Source organism: Salmo salar, chromosome 25 (assembly GCF_965601325.2).
Source record: "Salmo salar chromosome 25, fSalSal1, whole genome shotgun sequence".
In the NCBI taxonomy this organism is placed as follows: Eukaryota; Metazoa; Chordata; class Actinopteri; order Salmoniformes; family Salmonidae; genus Salmo; species Salmo salar.
The window spans coordinates 8,321,472-8,338,696 of NC_138315.1; the positions used below are offsets into that span (position 1 = coordinate 8,321,472).

Genomic DNA, 17,225 nt, shown 5'->3' on the forward strand with positions numbered 1-17,225 from the left:
AAGTATTCAGTCCTTGAGTTTTTGCACATTTTGTTATGTCACAACCTTATTCTAAAATGGATTAAATAGTTTTTTCCCCCCCCCCTCATTAATCTACACACAATATCCCATAATGACAAAGTAAAAACAGGTTTTAAGAAATGTTTGCAATTACAGCCTCGAGTCATCTTCATATGACGCTATAAGCTTGGCACACCTGTATTTTGGGTCTTTCTCCCATTTGTTCTCTGCAGATCCTCTCAATCTCTGTCAGGTTGGATGTGGAGCGTAGCTGCACCGCTATTTTCAGGTCTCTCCAGAGACGTTCGATCAGGTCCGGGCTCTGGCTGGACCACTCAAGGACATTGAGACTTGTCCCGAAGCCACTCTTGCATTGACTTGGCTGTGTGCTTAGGTTGTTGTCCTGTTGGAAGGTGAACCTTTGCCCCAGTCTGAGGTCCTGAGCGCTCTGGAGCAGGTTTTCATCAAGGTTCTCTCTGTACTTTGCTCTGTTCATCTTTACCTCGATCCTGACTAGTCTCCCAGTCTCTGACGCTGAAAAACATCCCCACAGCATGATGCTGCCTCCACCATGATTCACCGTAAGGATGGTTTCATCCAGACGTGACGCTTGGCATTGAATTTACCACAGGTGGACTCCAAGTTGTAACATCTCAAGGATGACATGTTACTATGAGCTCAATTTCGAGTCTCATAGCAAAGGTTCTGAGTACTTATGTTAATATAATATTTCTTTTTTATAAATTTGCAAACATGTCTAAACCTGTTTTCGCTTTGTCATTACGGAGATTTTATTTTTTATTTAATCCATTTTATAATAAGGCTGTAACGTAACAACATTTGGAAAAAGTCAAGGGGTCTGAATACTTTCAGAATGCACTGTATATGCCAGCTGTAACACATTTTTTTCCTACAGTCAACTAAATAAATTAAAAATCAACATCAGCTCTTGAAAATAAGCCACTCTGTGGTAAACAAGAAGTTCCGATCGAACTTACTGTATAGCAGCAATCACTTCACTTTTGCTGTTCCTATTTTATTGGAGAAGTAACTGCACTGGAGAAAATTGGCTATGATTGTCACTGTGTCATGTGGACTATCAAGCATGATCTGAGAGCACTGCCTCGAAGAATGTAATGTTGTTTTGTGTGTGTTTGACATCCGATCCCACCCCTGCGGGGCTCTTTATATGAGGACAGTGCACAGTGGGTCTCGAAGGGTCATCGGCTCCAGTTCCCATGTAAGACTCCCATTGTGTAACAGAATTGCGCTGAGACTCCGATTTTTCACTTAAAGTGTATGCCAAACAAAACCATTAATTTCAAATTTTTACAAACCATACAACTCTAAGGACTACCGTTCCCAATTTACACTGAACATTTCACAAAACACATTTAATGGAAGAAATGTGCAGATGCGAAGTTTGGTAACAGAATTTTTCGCAAAAACTCCCTCTGTTTTTGTGTCCATGTTTTCCAAAAACTCTTAAATATCTGCTCCAAATTAAGATTCAACTATGTCTTCTGAAATAATGGGGTGTCACTGTCACATGACACATTGACAAAATTAAACTACAGTAAGTGAATTGGATTTACACTAGTTAACGGAATTGCGGTAATCGAATTTCATCATGGGTCCCTGATCTGTACTACACATAAATGCATAATTATGGATATGAATGTCGTTCTCTTCATGGTGATGTCATAAATAGATACACAAAGGTAGAAATATGTAATATCCTCCTTTGCATATTTGGGTATTATTCTACACACCAGCTATTATTTTAATGAGCTCTGCCCCCAATAAGACCAAATTTCGTTGGACCGGACCAAATCTGAACCAATCATAGAAGTCTGTTTCACTAGTTTGGACATCAAACAATTTCCCATTGTAGCCAATTCCATTGCAAAAATTCCATTCAGATTTTTCAGAAAATCTGTTACCGATTTTGGTAACGGCATTTCCAGTTTTAATCACTTAATTGATATCAGTAAACACATTAACTAATTGATAGATCTATATTTACCTGTTACTTCTGTGAACTTTCATTATCTTCTCTCTCATGAGGGAGAGGGGTTTGAAAATATCTTAAAGATATGTTGGTTTTTGGTAATGGATTCTCAAGGCAATGTTTCTTAAACTTACAGAATGCAGAAAAACTTATGCATTACTTAGGGCTGTGACAGTAATTGAATAACCGACGGTTATGGATGAACACCGTCATGAAAATAAAATTACTGTCAAATATGTAACTTTATTTTCATGTAGATAAACTTTACCTAATAGCGGGAGTGTTTGCTAATGATTATAAGCAATTGTTTTGCTGACTTAGTCTGTCTTTTAAACGTTCTACAGCTCCTCCTCTTTCCAACTGTCCTTTGATGCACAAGCAGCTAATCCGCTACATGCCGGGGGTGTATTTTACTATTGTAAAAGAAAAAAGTTTGGACTTTCTTTTATACAATTCACATTTTCATCGCTTGCTAGTAAATAAATAAATCGCTCTTTTAAAGTTTGGATGTATCTGACTTCATTAATTATTCAACAGCAGTATACAAGGTTGTTCTGGCTCTGAGCCTAAAATGCTCTAATGTTGTCTCAAATGGACAATGCGCCAATCCTCTCCAACCTGGCATGGTATAATTTGACATGGAATCTTTTCTTAATTTATAGACTAATCAACGCTGATCAGGCTCGGTCCTGGCTGATATGCTGCCCTAAGCGAGACCAAAAAAATTGCCGCCTTCCTATCCCTGCCACGTAGAATAGTAGCCTAGGCCAGGGAGTCTGAACATCACAGGATGGCATTGTCTCCCTCAATCTGTGCAATGGCTACTGCTATAGGTTTCAGGCTGCTTACCACTCTCTCCCAAAATACATCATCCAGGAGGATCCTCTTGATGGAGCTGTCCATATTGGCAGACTGTGATATGGCCATATCTTGGAGAGACTCCTTCCCCTCCAGGAGACTGTCAAACATGATGACAACACCACCCCAACGGGTGTTGCTGGACAGCTTCAATGTGGTGCACTTATTCTTCTCAGTTTTCTTGGTGAGGCAGATTCCTGCTATAACTTGATGACCCTTCACATATCTAACCATTTCCTTGGCTCTCTTGTAGAGTGTATCCATTGTTTTCAGTGCCATGATGTCCTTGAGGAGCATATTCAATGCATGAGCAGCACAGCCAATGGGTGTGATGTGAGGGTAGGACTCCTTCACTTTAGACCAAGCAGCCTTCATGTTTGCAGCATTGTCGGTCACCAGTGCAAATACCTTGTGTGGTCCAAGGTCATTGACTGCCTTCTGCAATGTAGAGACCGGGGTGTCTGTTGTCCTTGTGTCTGTGCTCTTGTAGAATACTGGTTGAGGGGTGGAGATGATGTAGTTAATTATTCCTTGCCTACGTACATTTGACCACCCATCAGAGATGATTGCAATACAGTCTACTTTCTCTATGATTTGCTTGACCTTCACTTGAACTCTGCATCCAGCAAATGAGTAGATAATGCATGTCTGGCTGGAGGGGTATATGCTGTGCGAAGAACATTCAGAAGTCTCTTTCAATAGACATTGCCTGTGAGCGTCAGAGGTGAACCAGTTGCATACACAGCTCGAGCAAAACATTCATCAGCATTTCTCTGACTACGTTCCTCCATTGAGTCAAAAAAACTCCTGGAGGAGGACCATGAGCTGTTGCTATCGATAAGGTGTCCAATTCATAATTTAACTCAAATAGAAGTGGAGGGACTTTTGTCAGAGGTTGCTTGTTGTGAGCGCTGAGGGAACTTTATGCACTTGGCCAGATGATTCTGCATCTTTGTTGCATTCTTCACATATGATTTGGCACAGTATTTGCAAATGTACACAGCTTTTACTTCAACATTAGCTGCAGTGAAATGTCTCCACACATCAGATGGTGCCTGTGGCATTTTCCTGTAAAGATTGTAAAAAATATATACATTTCCATGTACAGATAATAGTTAAACAACTCCTTTTGTAAGATACATGTTTTAAAATGAAACATGTATGGAAACAGGTGAATTAACACACCTCAGCTAGCAGGCTCAAGCAAGCTAAAACCCACATGGTAGCAAAAACTAACTAGTAGAAATTGTTAAGTTAGAAATGATTTAACACACTTTGCTGTAGGCTACTATTTACTAGTTAACCAAAAAAATAATGTATGACACCCCACCCAGTATTGTAATATATTCACCCCACCCAGTATTGTAATCAAAACTTACCAGAAAGCATGTAGTCATTGGCTCAGACTGTGTAGTAGTGTGGGCTCAATAGCATCTCATTAGTGTGCAAGAGCTTTAGAATCCACTGTACATGTGATGGAAGAGTGCATTCCATTCAATTGGGGGTAGTTTAACCAAAATATGCCACAAGACCTAGAATTGCCTTATGTGTATCCCACAGAAAAAAGGTTCACTGTAATAAGCTAACTTTTTTGATGAATTTAAGCCCTAGAGTTTGGGGAATTTTGCTCAACTTCCCATGGAACAATTCCCGATATTTACCTGAAGGTTTCTGGCCCTTTGCAGCCTTGCTAGCACTACACAGCTGTTTCAATAACCAACTCATCAAGTTTAGATTATTTGAATAAACCTCTAAATGACACACATACACAATCTGTCTCAATTTTCTCAAGACTTAAAAATCCTTCTTTAACCTGTCTCTTCCCATTCATCTACACTGATTTTAAAGTGGATTTAACAAGCAATATCAATAAGGGATCATCGCTTTCACGTGGATTCACCTGGCCAGTTTTTCATGGAGAGAGCAGGTGTTCTTAATGTTTTCTATACTCGGTGTATGTCCATTCAGAAAGTTTCCTAAAGAAACCTGTCTGGTCTCCATCTCTTACATAAGAATCAAACGCTCCTGTCACAATTTAGTGCATGTGGGCTGCTGTGTATACTGTCTGGAATGCTCATTACTCTATACAGCTGTAGGCTGATCCTTGTTCCTAGAGTCCGTTTGACACATTCTCAGTTTAGCCATTTATTGTGTGTTCATTCATACATGTGTTTTGGTTGGAAAGAGGCAATATACATGAGTATTTGGCTATAGTGAGTATTGGGCTATATAGAGAGCTCTGTGTTTATGTGCATGTGAGAAAGTGACCTCCCTGAAATATACCTTGTGGCATTGCGCCCTCTGGTGGGCCACTGTGATCACTGCAGCTTCCTGCGCAGCGCGGCCACTGGCAGTAGCCTGCCCAGAGACCTGGGTCACATGACCATCTCCGATTTATCTGATATGAGTGGGGCGGCACTGCCTTCCCAGAGTCATGGCAGTGTGGTCTCAACTCACACAGAGAGACTGTCTGCTTTCGTGTGGAGTTGGAGGGTAGACCTGGAGAGAGATACTAATGTCTGACTTGGATTGATCCTGGATCATTGTCAAGATGGGAAAGTGCTTTTAGAACTAATGAGACGTTAACACTGGCACTAGTTAATAAAAAATATGAATTGCAATTATATAGCATGCAGTTGGATGGTGTGTTGTAGATTAAACAAAATAGTGTTGTAGAATGGGATAAATGAGACTAACAACAATATGGTGTGTCGTGGACAAGAACTACTTTTGACTAAACTATTTTCCAAGAACTCCTGTAACCAGTATTGATGCTGATTGATAGGCATGGGAAGTGAACAATATGACTAACATTGCATGTCTAATACTAAGGACAGTTTTGATATTCCATATGTAGTGATATGTCAGTTGTTGTGACAGATATGAACAATGCAAGGCACTGAAGTTCACAGACCACTCTGACAATTAGGCATGCACTCTTAACTTACCCATCAATTGTTGTTGCAACAGCATTTAAACTGCTTGTGGTTTATGATTGGATGGAAAGATTGCTGACCGTCCCCAAAGCTTTGGAGGGATAATGTGATTGGCCAAAGTGGAGAAAGGTAAAAATGTGATGGGGAAATTGAGTGCAGACTTACGTCTGCACTCAATTTCAGTGTTTTTTCCCCATTCCTTGTGAATCCATGGCATTTTGGCCCTTTAAAGACATGATGTGGCCCCTATTATATCAGTATGTCCCCTTTGTTCCCAGGTGGAGGACAGAGATTTCCTGGAAAAGGGATCTCAATCCACTTCCACCCGAACGGCAGCTACCCTCGCTTCACTCAGCGGGTCTTCCTCCCGGAGAGGAAGTGGCGAATCGTGGATCACTGGCGACACAGAGACCTCCATACTAGAGATCAAGGTAAGAAAGCCATGGGTGTTCTAGCACCCTCTTCCATCACGTCCACTCTTTTAAGAGCCCATCCCTGTACAACACACACTGCTCTGAAGATGTCATTCTCTACCTGTCATTATGCTCATCACTTCATGTATCGACCCTGTCGCAGCATGCTTCTGTCTCTTTCCTCACCCCTTCCATGCTCTTCACCCCAGGATATTCATGAGCTGAAGGATCAGATCCAAGATGTGGAGTCAAAGTACATGCAGAGCCTCAAAGAAGTCAAGGTACAATACCTGACTGACCCACCCCAATGTAAACCAGCCTGCGTCCCTGTTAATCTTCATATGGTTTTAGTCTTCCCTTTTGTAAGCTTTTGAGATGACCAATGATACTACTTTAAGCCCATAATAGTTTTGGACCTCCTCAGAATTAACCAATGGTAGGTTTAGACTTTGGTGATAAAGTTGTTGAGAGCCTCCTATTAAGCAATGATTAGTCCTAGCGACTGTTTAATGAATGTTTCAGACTTATTTTTTTACCTATCCCATTTCAACTACAGATAGTTTTAGACTCCTATCTTGCTATTAAATGGTTGCCTGAGGCTGGGACCCCTCTAATTGTAATAGATGCTCTGCGATTTCTGTCTAGTGATGTTGAAAGTCCAGATCAGCAGGATATTTGGCAGTATTAAAACTTGTGGCAAGTGCCAAATTTACAGTGTTCTTGTCAGGCTAGATGGCTTGCCTATCTTTTCCCATATATTTTTCAGCTTCCTTTCAAATCAGTCAACAAGTTATGCCGTCCTGATGTCAAATTCAATAACATTTAGCAGATGCTCTTATCCAGATTAAAATCAAATCAAATGTTGTTAGTCACATGTGCCGAATACAACAGTTGTAGACCTTACAGTGAAATGCTTACTTATGAGCCCCTAACCAACAGTGCAGTTTCAAAAAATATGGATAATAAGAGATACAAGTAAGAAGTAATTAAAGAGCAGCAGTAAAAAAGTACTATTCACATACATACATACCCCCCCACAGGGGGGTGCCAGTACAGAGTCAATGTGTGGCGGCACCGGTTAGTTGAGGTAGTATGTACATGTAGGTAGCGTTAAAGTGACTATGCATAGATGACAACAGTGGTGTGGGGGGGGGGGAACAGGGAGTACAGGAGGGGGCTTAGCACGCACCCATGAGGGGCCCCTGTGTTGAGGATCAGTGTGGCGGATGTGTTGTAACCTAAAGTTAGTGCATTCATCTTAAGATAGATAGGTGGGACAACCACATATCACAGGCATAGAAAGTAAATGTAGATATCAGTAGAGTTAGAGCTCGAAGCGGGGGGGGGGGGATTTAAGATACTGTTGGAACAGGTAGAGATTCAGATGTTTTCAGAAGATGGGCAGGGACTCTGCTGTCCTAGATTCAGGGGGAAACTGTTTCAACCATTGGGGTACCAGGACAGAGAAGAGCTTGGGCTGAGTGGGAGCTGGGAGGACTAAGAGGCCTGAGGTAGTAGAATGGAGTGCTCGGGTTGGGGTATAGGGTTTGAGCATAGCCTGAAGTTAGGGAGGGGCAGTTCCGTAGGTAAGCACCATGGTCTTGTAGTGGATGCGAGCTTCGACTGGAAGCCAGTGGAGTGTGCGGAGGAGCAGGGTGACATGAGAGAACTTGGGAAGGTTGAAAACCAGGCGGGCTGCTGCATTCTGGATAAGTTGCAGGTGTTTGATGGCACAAGCGGCGAGCCCAGCCAACAGCGAGTTGCAGTACTCCAGACGGGAGAAGACAAGTGTCTGGATTACAACCTGCACCACTTCCTGTGTGAGGTAGGGTCGTACTCTACTGCTGTTGTAGAGCAGGAACCTGCAGGGGCGGGTCACTGCTTTGATGTTTGCAGAGAACGACAGGGTGTTGTCCAGTTTCACGCCAAGGCTCTATGCACTCTGGGAGGGTGACACTGTGGAGTTGTCAACCGTGATGGAGAGGTCTTTGAGTGGGCAGGCCTTGCCCGGGAGGAAAAGCAGTTCCGTCTTGTTGAGCTTGAGGTGGTGGGCCGACATGAAAATTGAGATTTCTGACAGGCACGCAGAGATGCGTGTCGCCACCTGGGTGTCAGAAGGAGAAAAGTAGTTGAGTGTCATACGCATATCAGTGATAGGAGAGACCATGTGAGGATATGACAGAGCTGAGTGACTTGGTGTCTAGAGAGAAGAGGAGAGGGCCTAGAACCCAGCCCTGGGTGACCCCAGTAGTGAGAGTGGTGCAGTGATGCAGACACCGATCCTCTCCATGTCACCTGGTAGCCTGCCAGGTAGGATGCAATCCAAGAGTGTGCATAGCCTTAAACGCCCAGCCCTGAGAGGGTGGAGAGGAGGATCTGATGGTTCACGGTGTCGAAGGCAGTGGATAGATCTAGTAGGATGAGAACAGAGGAGAGAGTCAGCTTTGGCTGTGCGGAGAGCCTCCGTGACACAGAGAAGAGCAGTCTTGGTTGAGTGACCCATCTTGAAGCCTGACTGGTTAGGGTCAAGAAGATATTTCTGAGAGAGTTAATGCAAAAGTTAATCAGAGACAGCACGCTCAAATGTTTTGGAAGGAAAAGAAGGGATACAGATCTATAGTTTGACGTCAGATGAGTCAAGTGTTGGTTTCTTGAGGAGGGGAGCAACTTGGGCCATTTTGGCAGTAATCAGGGATGAGTTGAGGGAAGTGAGGAATGGGGAGAAGGTCTCCAGAGATGGTCTGGAGGAGGGGATGGGGTCGAGTGGGCAGGTTGTCGGGCGGCCAGACCTCACGAGTCGCAGGATGTCATCTGGAGAGAAAGGGGAGAAAAGTCAAGGCATAGCGGAATTTCTATGTGAGTGAGACCAGTGGACTCAATAGGCTGAGAGAATGAGTAGTGAATGTCGTAGGACGCGGAATGGAAGGAGAGTAGGGTCGATGAGGCAGAATCAGGAGACAGGAGGGAGAAGGATTTAGCAGAAGGGAGAGATGATAGGATAGAAGAGTAGTGGGAGAGAGCGAGCAAAGATTGTGACGGCTCATGACCATCTGTGTGTAGCGGCTGAGCGGTTAGGGTTGGAGGAAAGGGAGACAGAAAAGGAAACAATGTAGTGATCAGAGACCTGGAAGGGGTTGCAGTGAGAGTAGTAGGCGAGAAGCCTCTAGTAAGGATGAGGTCAAGTGTCTTGCCTGCCTTGTGAGTTGGAAGGGATTGGGAAAGGGTGCGGTCAAAAGAGGCAAGGAGGGGAAAGCGAGTGTTGGAAAGAAATTAATCGAGGCAGACATCAGGAGGTTGAAGTCAAAGTACGAAGAGCGGTGAGCCGTCATCAGGAAATTAGCTTATCAAGGTGTCAAGCTCATTGAGGAACTCTCCAAGGGCACCTGGTGGGCGATAGATGACAATGTTACGCTTGAGTGTACAAGTGACCGCATGGAATTGAAATGTGGAGATGGACAGAGAATGGAAGTGGCAGCGTTTGATACAATACCCCTTTTTGGAAATTGGTGTGTCTTTAATGGGGGGGGGGGGGGGGGGTTCTTTTGTATATTTTCATTTTTTTGTGAGTGTTTGTTACTCTGTCTGTTATGTTGTCTGTGTGTGTTCCCATGTGCATACACTGTCATGTCTTTGCTACGCCGGATTAAGTGATATGACATGCTATTCTATAAAATAATTTCTCTGTAATTAATATTACCTGATTGAACTAATCATGTAAATGTAATTAACTAGAAAGTCGTGGCACCACAAATGTTTATAGAGCTGTTATCTTCCTAATAAACTCTTAAAGATCTGGTCATCTTTTACATCAATAGCAGTCAATTCTTAATCATCACCTTATTCAGTCTCATCTGAAGTTGTAGAATTCTTGGTTATCTTCACGAACCCTGGCTAACAAGTTGAATCAACAATACAAAATGTGGTTTATTTATTTATTTACTAATACCTAAACAATTACACATACACAGGATGGGTCATACATTGATTATTAATTATATCATAAAAGAAAACGTCCCTAGCGGACGGTACAGATATGATGGCTGGTTACACAAAGAAAGGGGGTTGGTTTTGAATGAAAGTGCGGGAAGACTGAGGAACAAAGGAATTTGGGTCTCTATCGGACTCCAATGCAGCTATGCTATCGTAAATACAGAATCTTATGCATTCTAAATAACCACCCATTTTGGAAAAGGAAAATGCAATAAATATTTACTCTGGGCTGTGCTTCAATAGGTTGGTCGTAGATGCTGGCCGTGTTGCCCATCAGAGATCTCCCTTGTCCTTTGAAGAATATGTCTGGTGGTAGAACGGATACGTGGTAGTACCGTCGTCGTGTGGTTGACAGATACTTTGTCCGTCCTTTCCTAGCCCACGTTTACAGCTGCTGCTGCTAACTCAACGGCTAGGCGGTATCACTTCTTTAGTGAATAAGAGTTCAAAGTTCATACCAAGTTGCCATACTTTGAGCTCACGCTGAAGTTGGCTTAGTTCTGTAGTTTGATATTAGCCCTTTTAACGTATGGACCGTCGTCCTCGGAAACACAAATGTTACATTTTCGTAAAGGGCTTATGTAGTAGGGAGAGAAGGGCGTGTTTCATAGTTCACAACCAATGTCTGTTCACATGGGCGGGGCCACTGAGTTGAGCCTAGTTCACTTATGAAAACCAATTCTCTCATTTAGAAGCTAAAATTACATTTTGTCTGTTCACAAATAGTTTCATATTTAAACATTTAAATTTCACAACAATTCCATGTGAATCTGATAACTATAATGTGTAGACTTTCCAAGATACCCTTTGTCATCCTATCATCAGTAATAATGTCTCAGATGACAACTGATCTGATATCATATTCTTTAAGTACCAACACATATTTTCAACTGGTTGGATTACCGAAATATGGTTCTGTTCACCACCCTTTTGATGTTACCTGACTCTATTTTAACAAAGGGCTTTCCAAGAGTCACTCTGTAGAGAGAGAGGAAAGGGGGAAAGGTATTTATGGGGCTCATAAACCTCACCAACAGGCCAACGTCATGACAACACCAACAGGCATTTCTCTTCCTTTAGGATTCCCTTGTGGAGGTGGAGGAGAAGTACCGCAAGGCCATGGTGTCCAACGCCCAGCTGGACAATGAGAAGAACAACCTGATGTACCAGGTAGATAGGCTGAAGGACTCGCTCATGGAGCTGGAAGAGCTGCTGTCCGAGTCACGCCGCGAGTACGATGGAATGACCAAGGTATGGGAGGGAGAGGCAGAGAAAGGATAGGGCCAGATCAAGAGAAATATACAATTACAGTAAGATGAAAGATGGCGGGAAAAGAGGCCAAGTTAGTAGAGTAAGGGGTAGGCTATAGAGGAGGGCGATATTAGGTGAAAACTGGGACTGACATTAGCCAAGTGGTGCCTTTTGGAAACTATAGCTGCCTGTGCCAATGGAGGATTATATACATGAACTGTAAAGATATAATTTCCAGGGTTTTTTTCTGGATCGAAAAGGTGCTTAGGTGGTGGGCATGGCAGGGGGTGTGGCAATGGGCATGGTCAGTGTGGCTGAAGTTTAAAGAATATTTTAGATGCCCCCATCTTGGTGGTGTAGAGAATTTATTTGATTTTATTTGTAAGCCACTAAAAATGTATCCTTGTAACTGAGTGAAATGTTGTTTTAAAGCAAATGACAAAATGTTTATTTTTTAAATGTCCAATATAGCTGTTTTTATCTCAATATCAAATCATTCCTGGGTAACAATTAAGTACCTATTTTTTTTTCTTTTTTTTTTTCAAATAAAACTCATAAAGAAACAAAAATGGCTTCTTAGCAAATAGCAATTTCTCAAGCAAGAATTTTTCTAGGACTGTCGGAGTGGTGAGGGGAAAACCGAAAAATATGGCATTAGGCAGAGGTTTGGATCTCTATTTCTTATTTTTATTGACTAATTTGCTGCATGTCGATGTCATCATGGAAGGCCAAAACTTTCTCCCACTATAGCAGGCTGAAGTTTCAGGTGGTCTTTTCAAACAGCTCTTACACTACAAGGGCATTTTTTTCACATAGTGTGGAAATTGGCCCTTTTTTAAAGCACATTTTATGTGATTCTATATATTCTGCCATGGAACTGAGAGAAATGATTGAAGTTTTAAAGCTAATTTCCTTCAATTCTATGCATTTTGCCATGGCTTTGTTCTTTTGCTCCAAATAATAACAAAATCAATAATGCTAAATTCATAGTTTTTGTAATTTTCAATTCTCCCTGACTGTCTAGCCTTTTATTGGTGATTTGTTAGTTCTCAAAGATTTAAATTATTTTAGAATACTAGCGGCACCCAGTCCATACAGACAGTAAATCATTGGAAATTAATAATTACATTTCATGCAAATTAGAAATGTGTTTATCTGTTCAGCTTTTTGGTCTCTGGATATACCAATATTCTCAGCTCCGGAGCATTAAAAAGAAAAAACACCCATAAGCCGATTTCCCGTGGGATCATGGACTCATATATAGCCAGGTGCAATGCTGGCCATATATATGTAAATATATATGGCCAGCATTGCATCACCTGGCTATATATATTTATATATATAATTCATGCCAATCACTGGTTTAGGTATTGCGTATCAACATATCTTTATCATGCATTCCTGCTCGGACATGTTGGATTAACTTTTTTCTTGAACAAAACATTTTTTTTATTACTTTTATATATGCCCAGCTGTTCTTCAGCTCACAGACAGATGGCCGGACATTCTCTTGTAGAATTCTCTGCTACAGAGCAGAATTCATGGTTCCTTTTTATTAAGGCAAGTTGTCCAGGTCCTGAGGCAGCAAAGTATCCCCAAACCATCACACTACCACCACCATGCTTGACCGTTGGTATGAGGCTCTTACTGTGAAATGCAGTGTTTGGTTTTCACCAGACATAATGGGACCCAAGTTTGCCAAAATGCACTTGGATGATCATCAAGACTCTTAGAAGAATGTTCTATTTTCAGATGAGTCAAAAATATAACTTTTTAGATGACATGGGTCCCATTAAGCCTGGCGAAAACCAAACACTGCATTATACAGAACATTAAGAACACTTGCTCTTTCCATGACAGACTGACCAAGTGAATCCAGGTGAAAGCTATGATCCCTTATTGATGTCACTTGTTATATCCACTTCAATCAGTGTAGATGGAGACAGGTAAAAAAATAAAATAAATATGATTAAGTTGAGAAATGGATTGTGGATGTGTGCCATTCAGAGGGTGAGTGGGCAAGACAAAATATTTAAGTGCCTTTGAACGGAGTATGGTAGTAGGTGCCAGGCACACCTGTTTGTGTCAAGAACTGCAATGCTGCTGGGATTTTCACGCTCAAGTTTCCCGTGTGTCTCAAGAATGGTCTACCATCCAAAGGACATCCAGCCAACTTGACACAACTGTGGGACGCATTGGAGTCAACATGGACCAGCATCCCTGTGGAATGATTTCAACACCTTGTAGATTCCCTGCCCCAACGAATTTAGGCTGTTCTGAGGGCAAAAGTTGGAGCTGCAACCAATGTTCCCTCTAAGCTGTGCAGTAGCCCGAGACTGCTGGGCAGCTCCCCAGGACTCAGAGCGCAGAAGACATGTTAGCCCACAGAGAGAAGCACGAGATTGAACTTGAAGGTCCCCAAGAACACAGTGGACTCCATCATTCTTAAATGGAAGAAGTTTCGAACCACCAAGATTCTTCCTAGAACTGACTGCCTGGCCAAACTGAGCAATCGGGGGAGAAGGGCCTTGGTCAAGGAGGTGACCAAGAACCTGATGCTCACTTTGACAGAGCTCCAGAGTTCCTCTGTGGAGATGACAGAACCTTCCAGAAGGACAACAATCTCTGCAGCACTGCACCAATCAGGCTTTTATGGTAGAGTGGCCAGACGGAAGCCACTCATGTCACATGACAGCCCGCTTGGAGTTTGCCAAAAGGCCCCTAAAGACTCTCAGACCATGAGAAACAAGATTATCTGGTCTGATGAAACCAAGATTGAAATCTTTGGCGTCACATCTGGAAGAAACCAGGCACTGCTCATCACCTGGCCAAATCCATCCCTACAGTGAAGCGTGGTGGTGGCAGCATCATGCTGTGAGGTTGTTTTTCAGCGGCAGGGACTGGGAGCCTAGTCAAGATCGAGGGGAAAGATGAACGGAGCACAGTAGAGATACTTGATTAAAACCTGCTTCAGAGCTCTCAGGACCTCAGACTGGGGTGAAGGTTCACCATCCAACAGAACAACGACCCTAAGCACACAGCCAAGACAACGCAGGAATGGCTTTGAGACAAGTCTCAATGTCCTTAAGTGGCCCAACCAGAGCCCGGACTTGAACCCGATCGAACATCTCTGGAGAGACCTGACAGATTTTTAGAGGATCTGCAGAGAAGAATGGGAGAAATTCCCCAAATACAGGTTTGTCAAGCTTGTAGTGTCAAACCCAAGAAGACTCGAGGCTGTAATCGCTGTCAAATGTGCTTTAACAAAGTACTGAGTAAAGGGTGTGAATACTTATGTAAATGTGATATTTCCTTTTTTTATACACACTCACACACTTGTATGTAGGTTGAAGGGAAAAAAACTAACACGTTTTAGAATACGGCGGTAACAAAATGTGGAAAAAGTGAAGGTGTCTCAATACTTTCCGAATGCACTATATACACACAGATACAAAAGTATGTGGACACCCCTTCAAATTAGTGGATTTGGCACACATACATACAGTCTCCATAGACAAACACTGGCAATAGAATGGCCTTACTGAAGAGCTCAGTGATTTTCAACGTGGCACCGTCATAGGATAGTAGGCCACATAAGCTCACAGAACAGGACCGCCTAGCGTGTAAAATTTGTCTGTCCTTGATTGCAACACTCACTACAGAGTTCCAAATTGCCTCTGGAAGCCGCATCAGAACTTTGTCGGAAGCTTCATGAAATGGGTTTCCATGTCCGAGCAGCTGCACACAAGCCTAGGATCACCATGCGCAATGCCAAGCGTCGGCTGAAGTGGTGTAAAGCCCGCCGCCATTGGACGCTGGAGCAGTGGAAACGCTTTCTCTGGAGTGATGAATCACACTTCGCCATCTGGCAGTCCGACAGATGAATCTGGATTTGGCGGATGCCAGGAGAACGCTACCTGCCTGAATGCAAAGTTTGGTGGCGATATAATAGAATAGGGCTGTTTTTCATGGTTCCAGTTAGGCCCCTTTAGTTCCAGGGAAGGGAAATCTTACGCTACAGGATAAAATGACATTCTAGACCATTCTGTGCTTCCAACTTTCTGGCAACAGTTTGAGGAAGGCCTTTTACTGTTTTAGCATGACAATGCCCCTGTGCACAAAATGAGGTCCATACAGAAATGGTTTGTTGATATCGGTATGGAAGAACTTGATGGGCCTGCACAGAGCCCTGAACTCAACCCCATCGAACACCTTTGGGATGAATTAGAATGCCGACTGCAAGCCAGGCCTAATCCCCAACATTAGTGCCTGACCTCAGTAATACTCTTGTGGCTGAAGGGAAGCAAGTCCCCTTAACAATGTTCTAACATCTAGTGGGCAGCCTTCACAGAAGATTGGAGGCTGTTATAGCAGCAAAGTGTCTGTAATAAGCCCTTTTGTGGGGAAAAACTAATTCTGATTGGCTGTGCCTGGCTCCCCAGTGAGTCGGCCTAACTCCTAAGTGGGTGGGTCTATGTCCTCCCAGGCCCACCCATGTCTACACCCCTGCTCAGTCATGGGAAATCCATAGATTAGGGCCTAATTAATTTATTTAAATTGACTAATTTCCTTATTAAATGTAACTCAGCAAAAGCTTTGAAATTGTTGCATGTTGCGTTTTTTATATTTTTGTTCAGTGTGTGTATATATTACGATGTTTGGATTTAGGCGATCCAACAACAACAACAAAAAACGCTTAGGCGGTCCGACCAAGGATTTCTATGGCCGACAAATCCCTAAATTCATAGTGTACAACACCCTTTATCCAAATTGATTTAATCCACAACTAATGTAGCTAGTGCAACTTCCTGGATTATAAGGCAGCTGTTTAGGGCCAAAATCATCACTGCATATTGTAAGTCCATTTAAACATCTCCTCTGTCATCTCTCCCAGGACTTTGAGCACGAGAAACATGCCTACGGCGTGCTCCAGTTCCAGTTCAACGTGATGAAAGAAACGCTAAAACAGAGCGAGGAGTTACTAACGGTGAGTCCTCCAAGGAATACCCCAAGCTTGTCAGATCAGCCAAAACGACCTTACCTGCCACCTTTCAGTTTTCTTATTTCTGAATTTCCGGGTCACCTTACTTGCATGCTGATCTTCTACTGTTTTCACTCCTCTCCCACACACTCTCCCTCTCTCCTATTTGTTCCATCTTCTGCTTTTCTACTGTCCAGGAGATCTGTCAGTTGCGTCTCAAGCAGGACAGCTTTGTTAGGGAAATATCTGACCTGCAGGAAACAGTAGAGTGGAAGGATAAAAAGATTGGGGTATGCCCTGTGAACTCTGATCCATTCACTTTGTTAGTACATTTGGTGTATGCATGTGTAAACCCCCACACACAATTGTGATATGTGCACCTGTGTTGTGGTCTTAAAATACACTTATTCACTTATGCAGAGAAGTTAACTTTAGCCAAGTGCATGAATACTTGAAACTGTATACTGTACCCTCACTTTCTGTATGCTCACTTTCACTTCCTTCACCCATATCACTCCTTTGTTCTTCACCTGCACTTCCTCCTCCCCACCACTGGGGGCACTGTTCAGGCCTTAGAGCAACAAAAGGAGTATTTGGACGCAGTCAAAAATGAGCGAGATGAGCTCAGGGATGAGCTGGTCCAGCTGAAAGATATTCTGAAGGTACTTTGTCATCTCATGGGAGTCGGAGCTCTGAATATGCAACAGTGGCCCCTGAAACAGGGTTTATCAATTGCAGCTATAATTTACTGTTGTGAGACCCAAAAGCATATCATCAGTCTGTGT

The 17,225-nt window shown here is 42.8% G+C and overlaps 1 protein-coding gene across 8 annotated transcripts in view; it reads left to right on the forward strand.

The window, feature by feature from the left end:
• The window catches only part of lrrfip1a (leucine rich repeat (in FLII) interacting protein 1a), a 76,054-nt gene that overhangs the window by 46,361 nt on the left and 12,468 nt on the right, over positions 1-17,225 (forward strand). For 3 of the 8 annotated variants that reach the window (XR_014382607.1, XM_082968861.1, XM_082968855.1), the window contains exons 4-9: positions 6,084-6,236; positions 6,428-6,499; positions 11,289-11,459; positions 16,354-16,446; positions 16,638-16,730; positions 17,010-17,102. Coding sequence is in view for 7 of the 8 variants with exons in the window: in XM_082968861.1 (XP_082824987.1) it covers positions 6,084-6,236; positions 6,428-6,499; positions 11,289-11,459; positions 16,354-16,446; positions 16,638-16,730; positions 17,010-17,102 (675 nt within the window). In the remaining variant the exon portion in view is untranslated. The remainder of the gene's footprint in view (positions 1-6,083; positions 6,237-6,427; positions 6,500-11,288; positions 11,460-16,353; positions 16,447-16,637; positions 16,731-17,009; positions 17,103-17,225) is intronic. The other 5 variants (XM_082968862.1, XM_082968859.1, XM_082968856.1 and 2 more) reach the window with 4 other exon arrangements.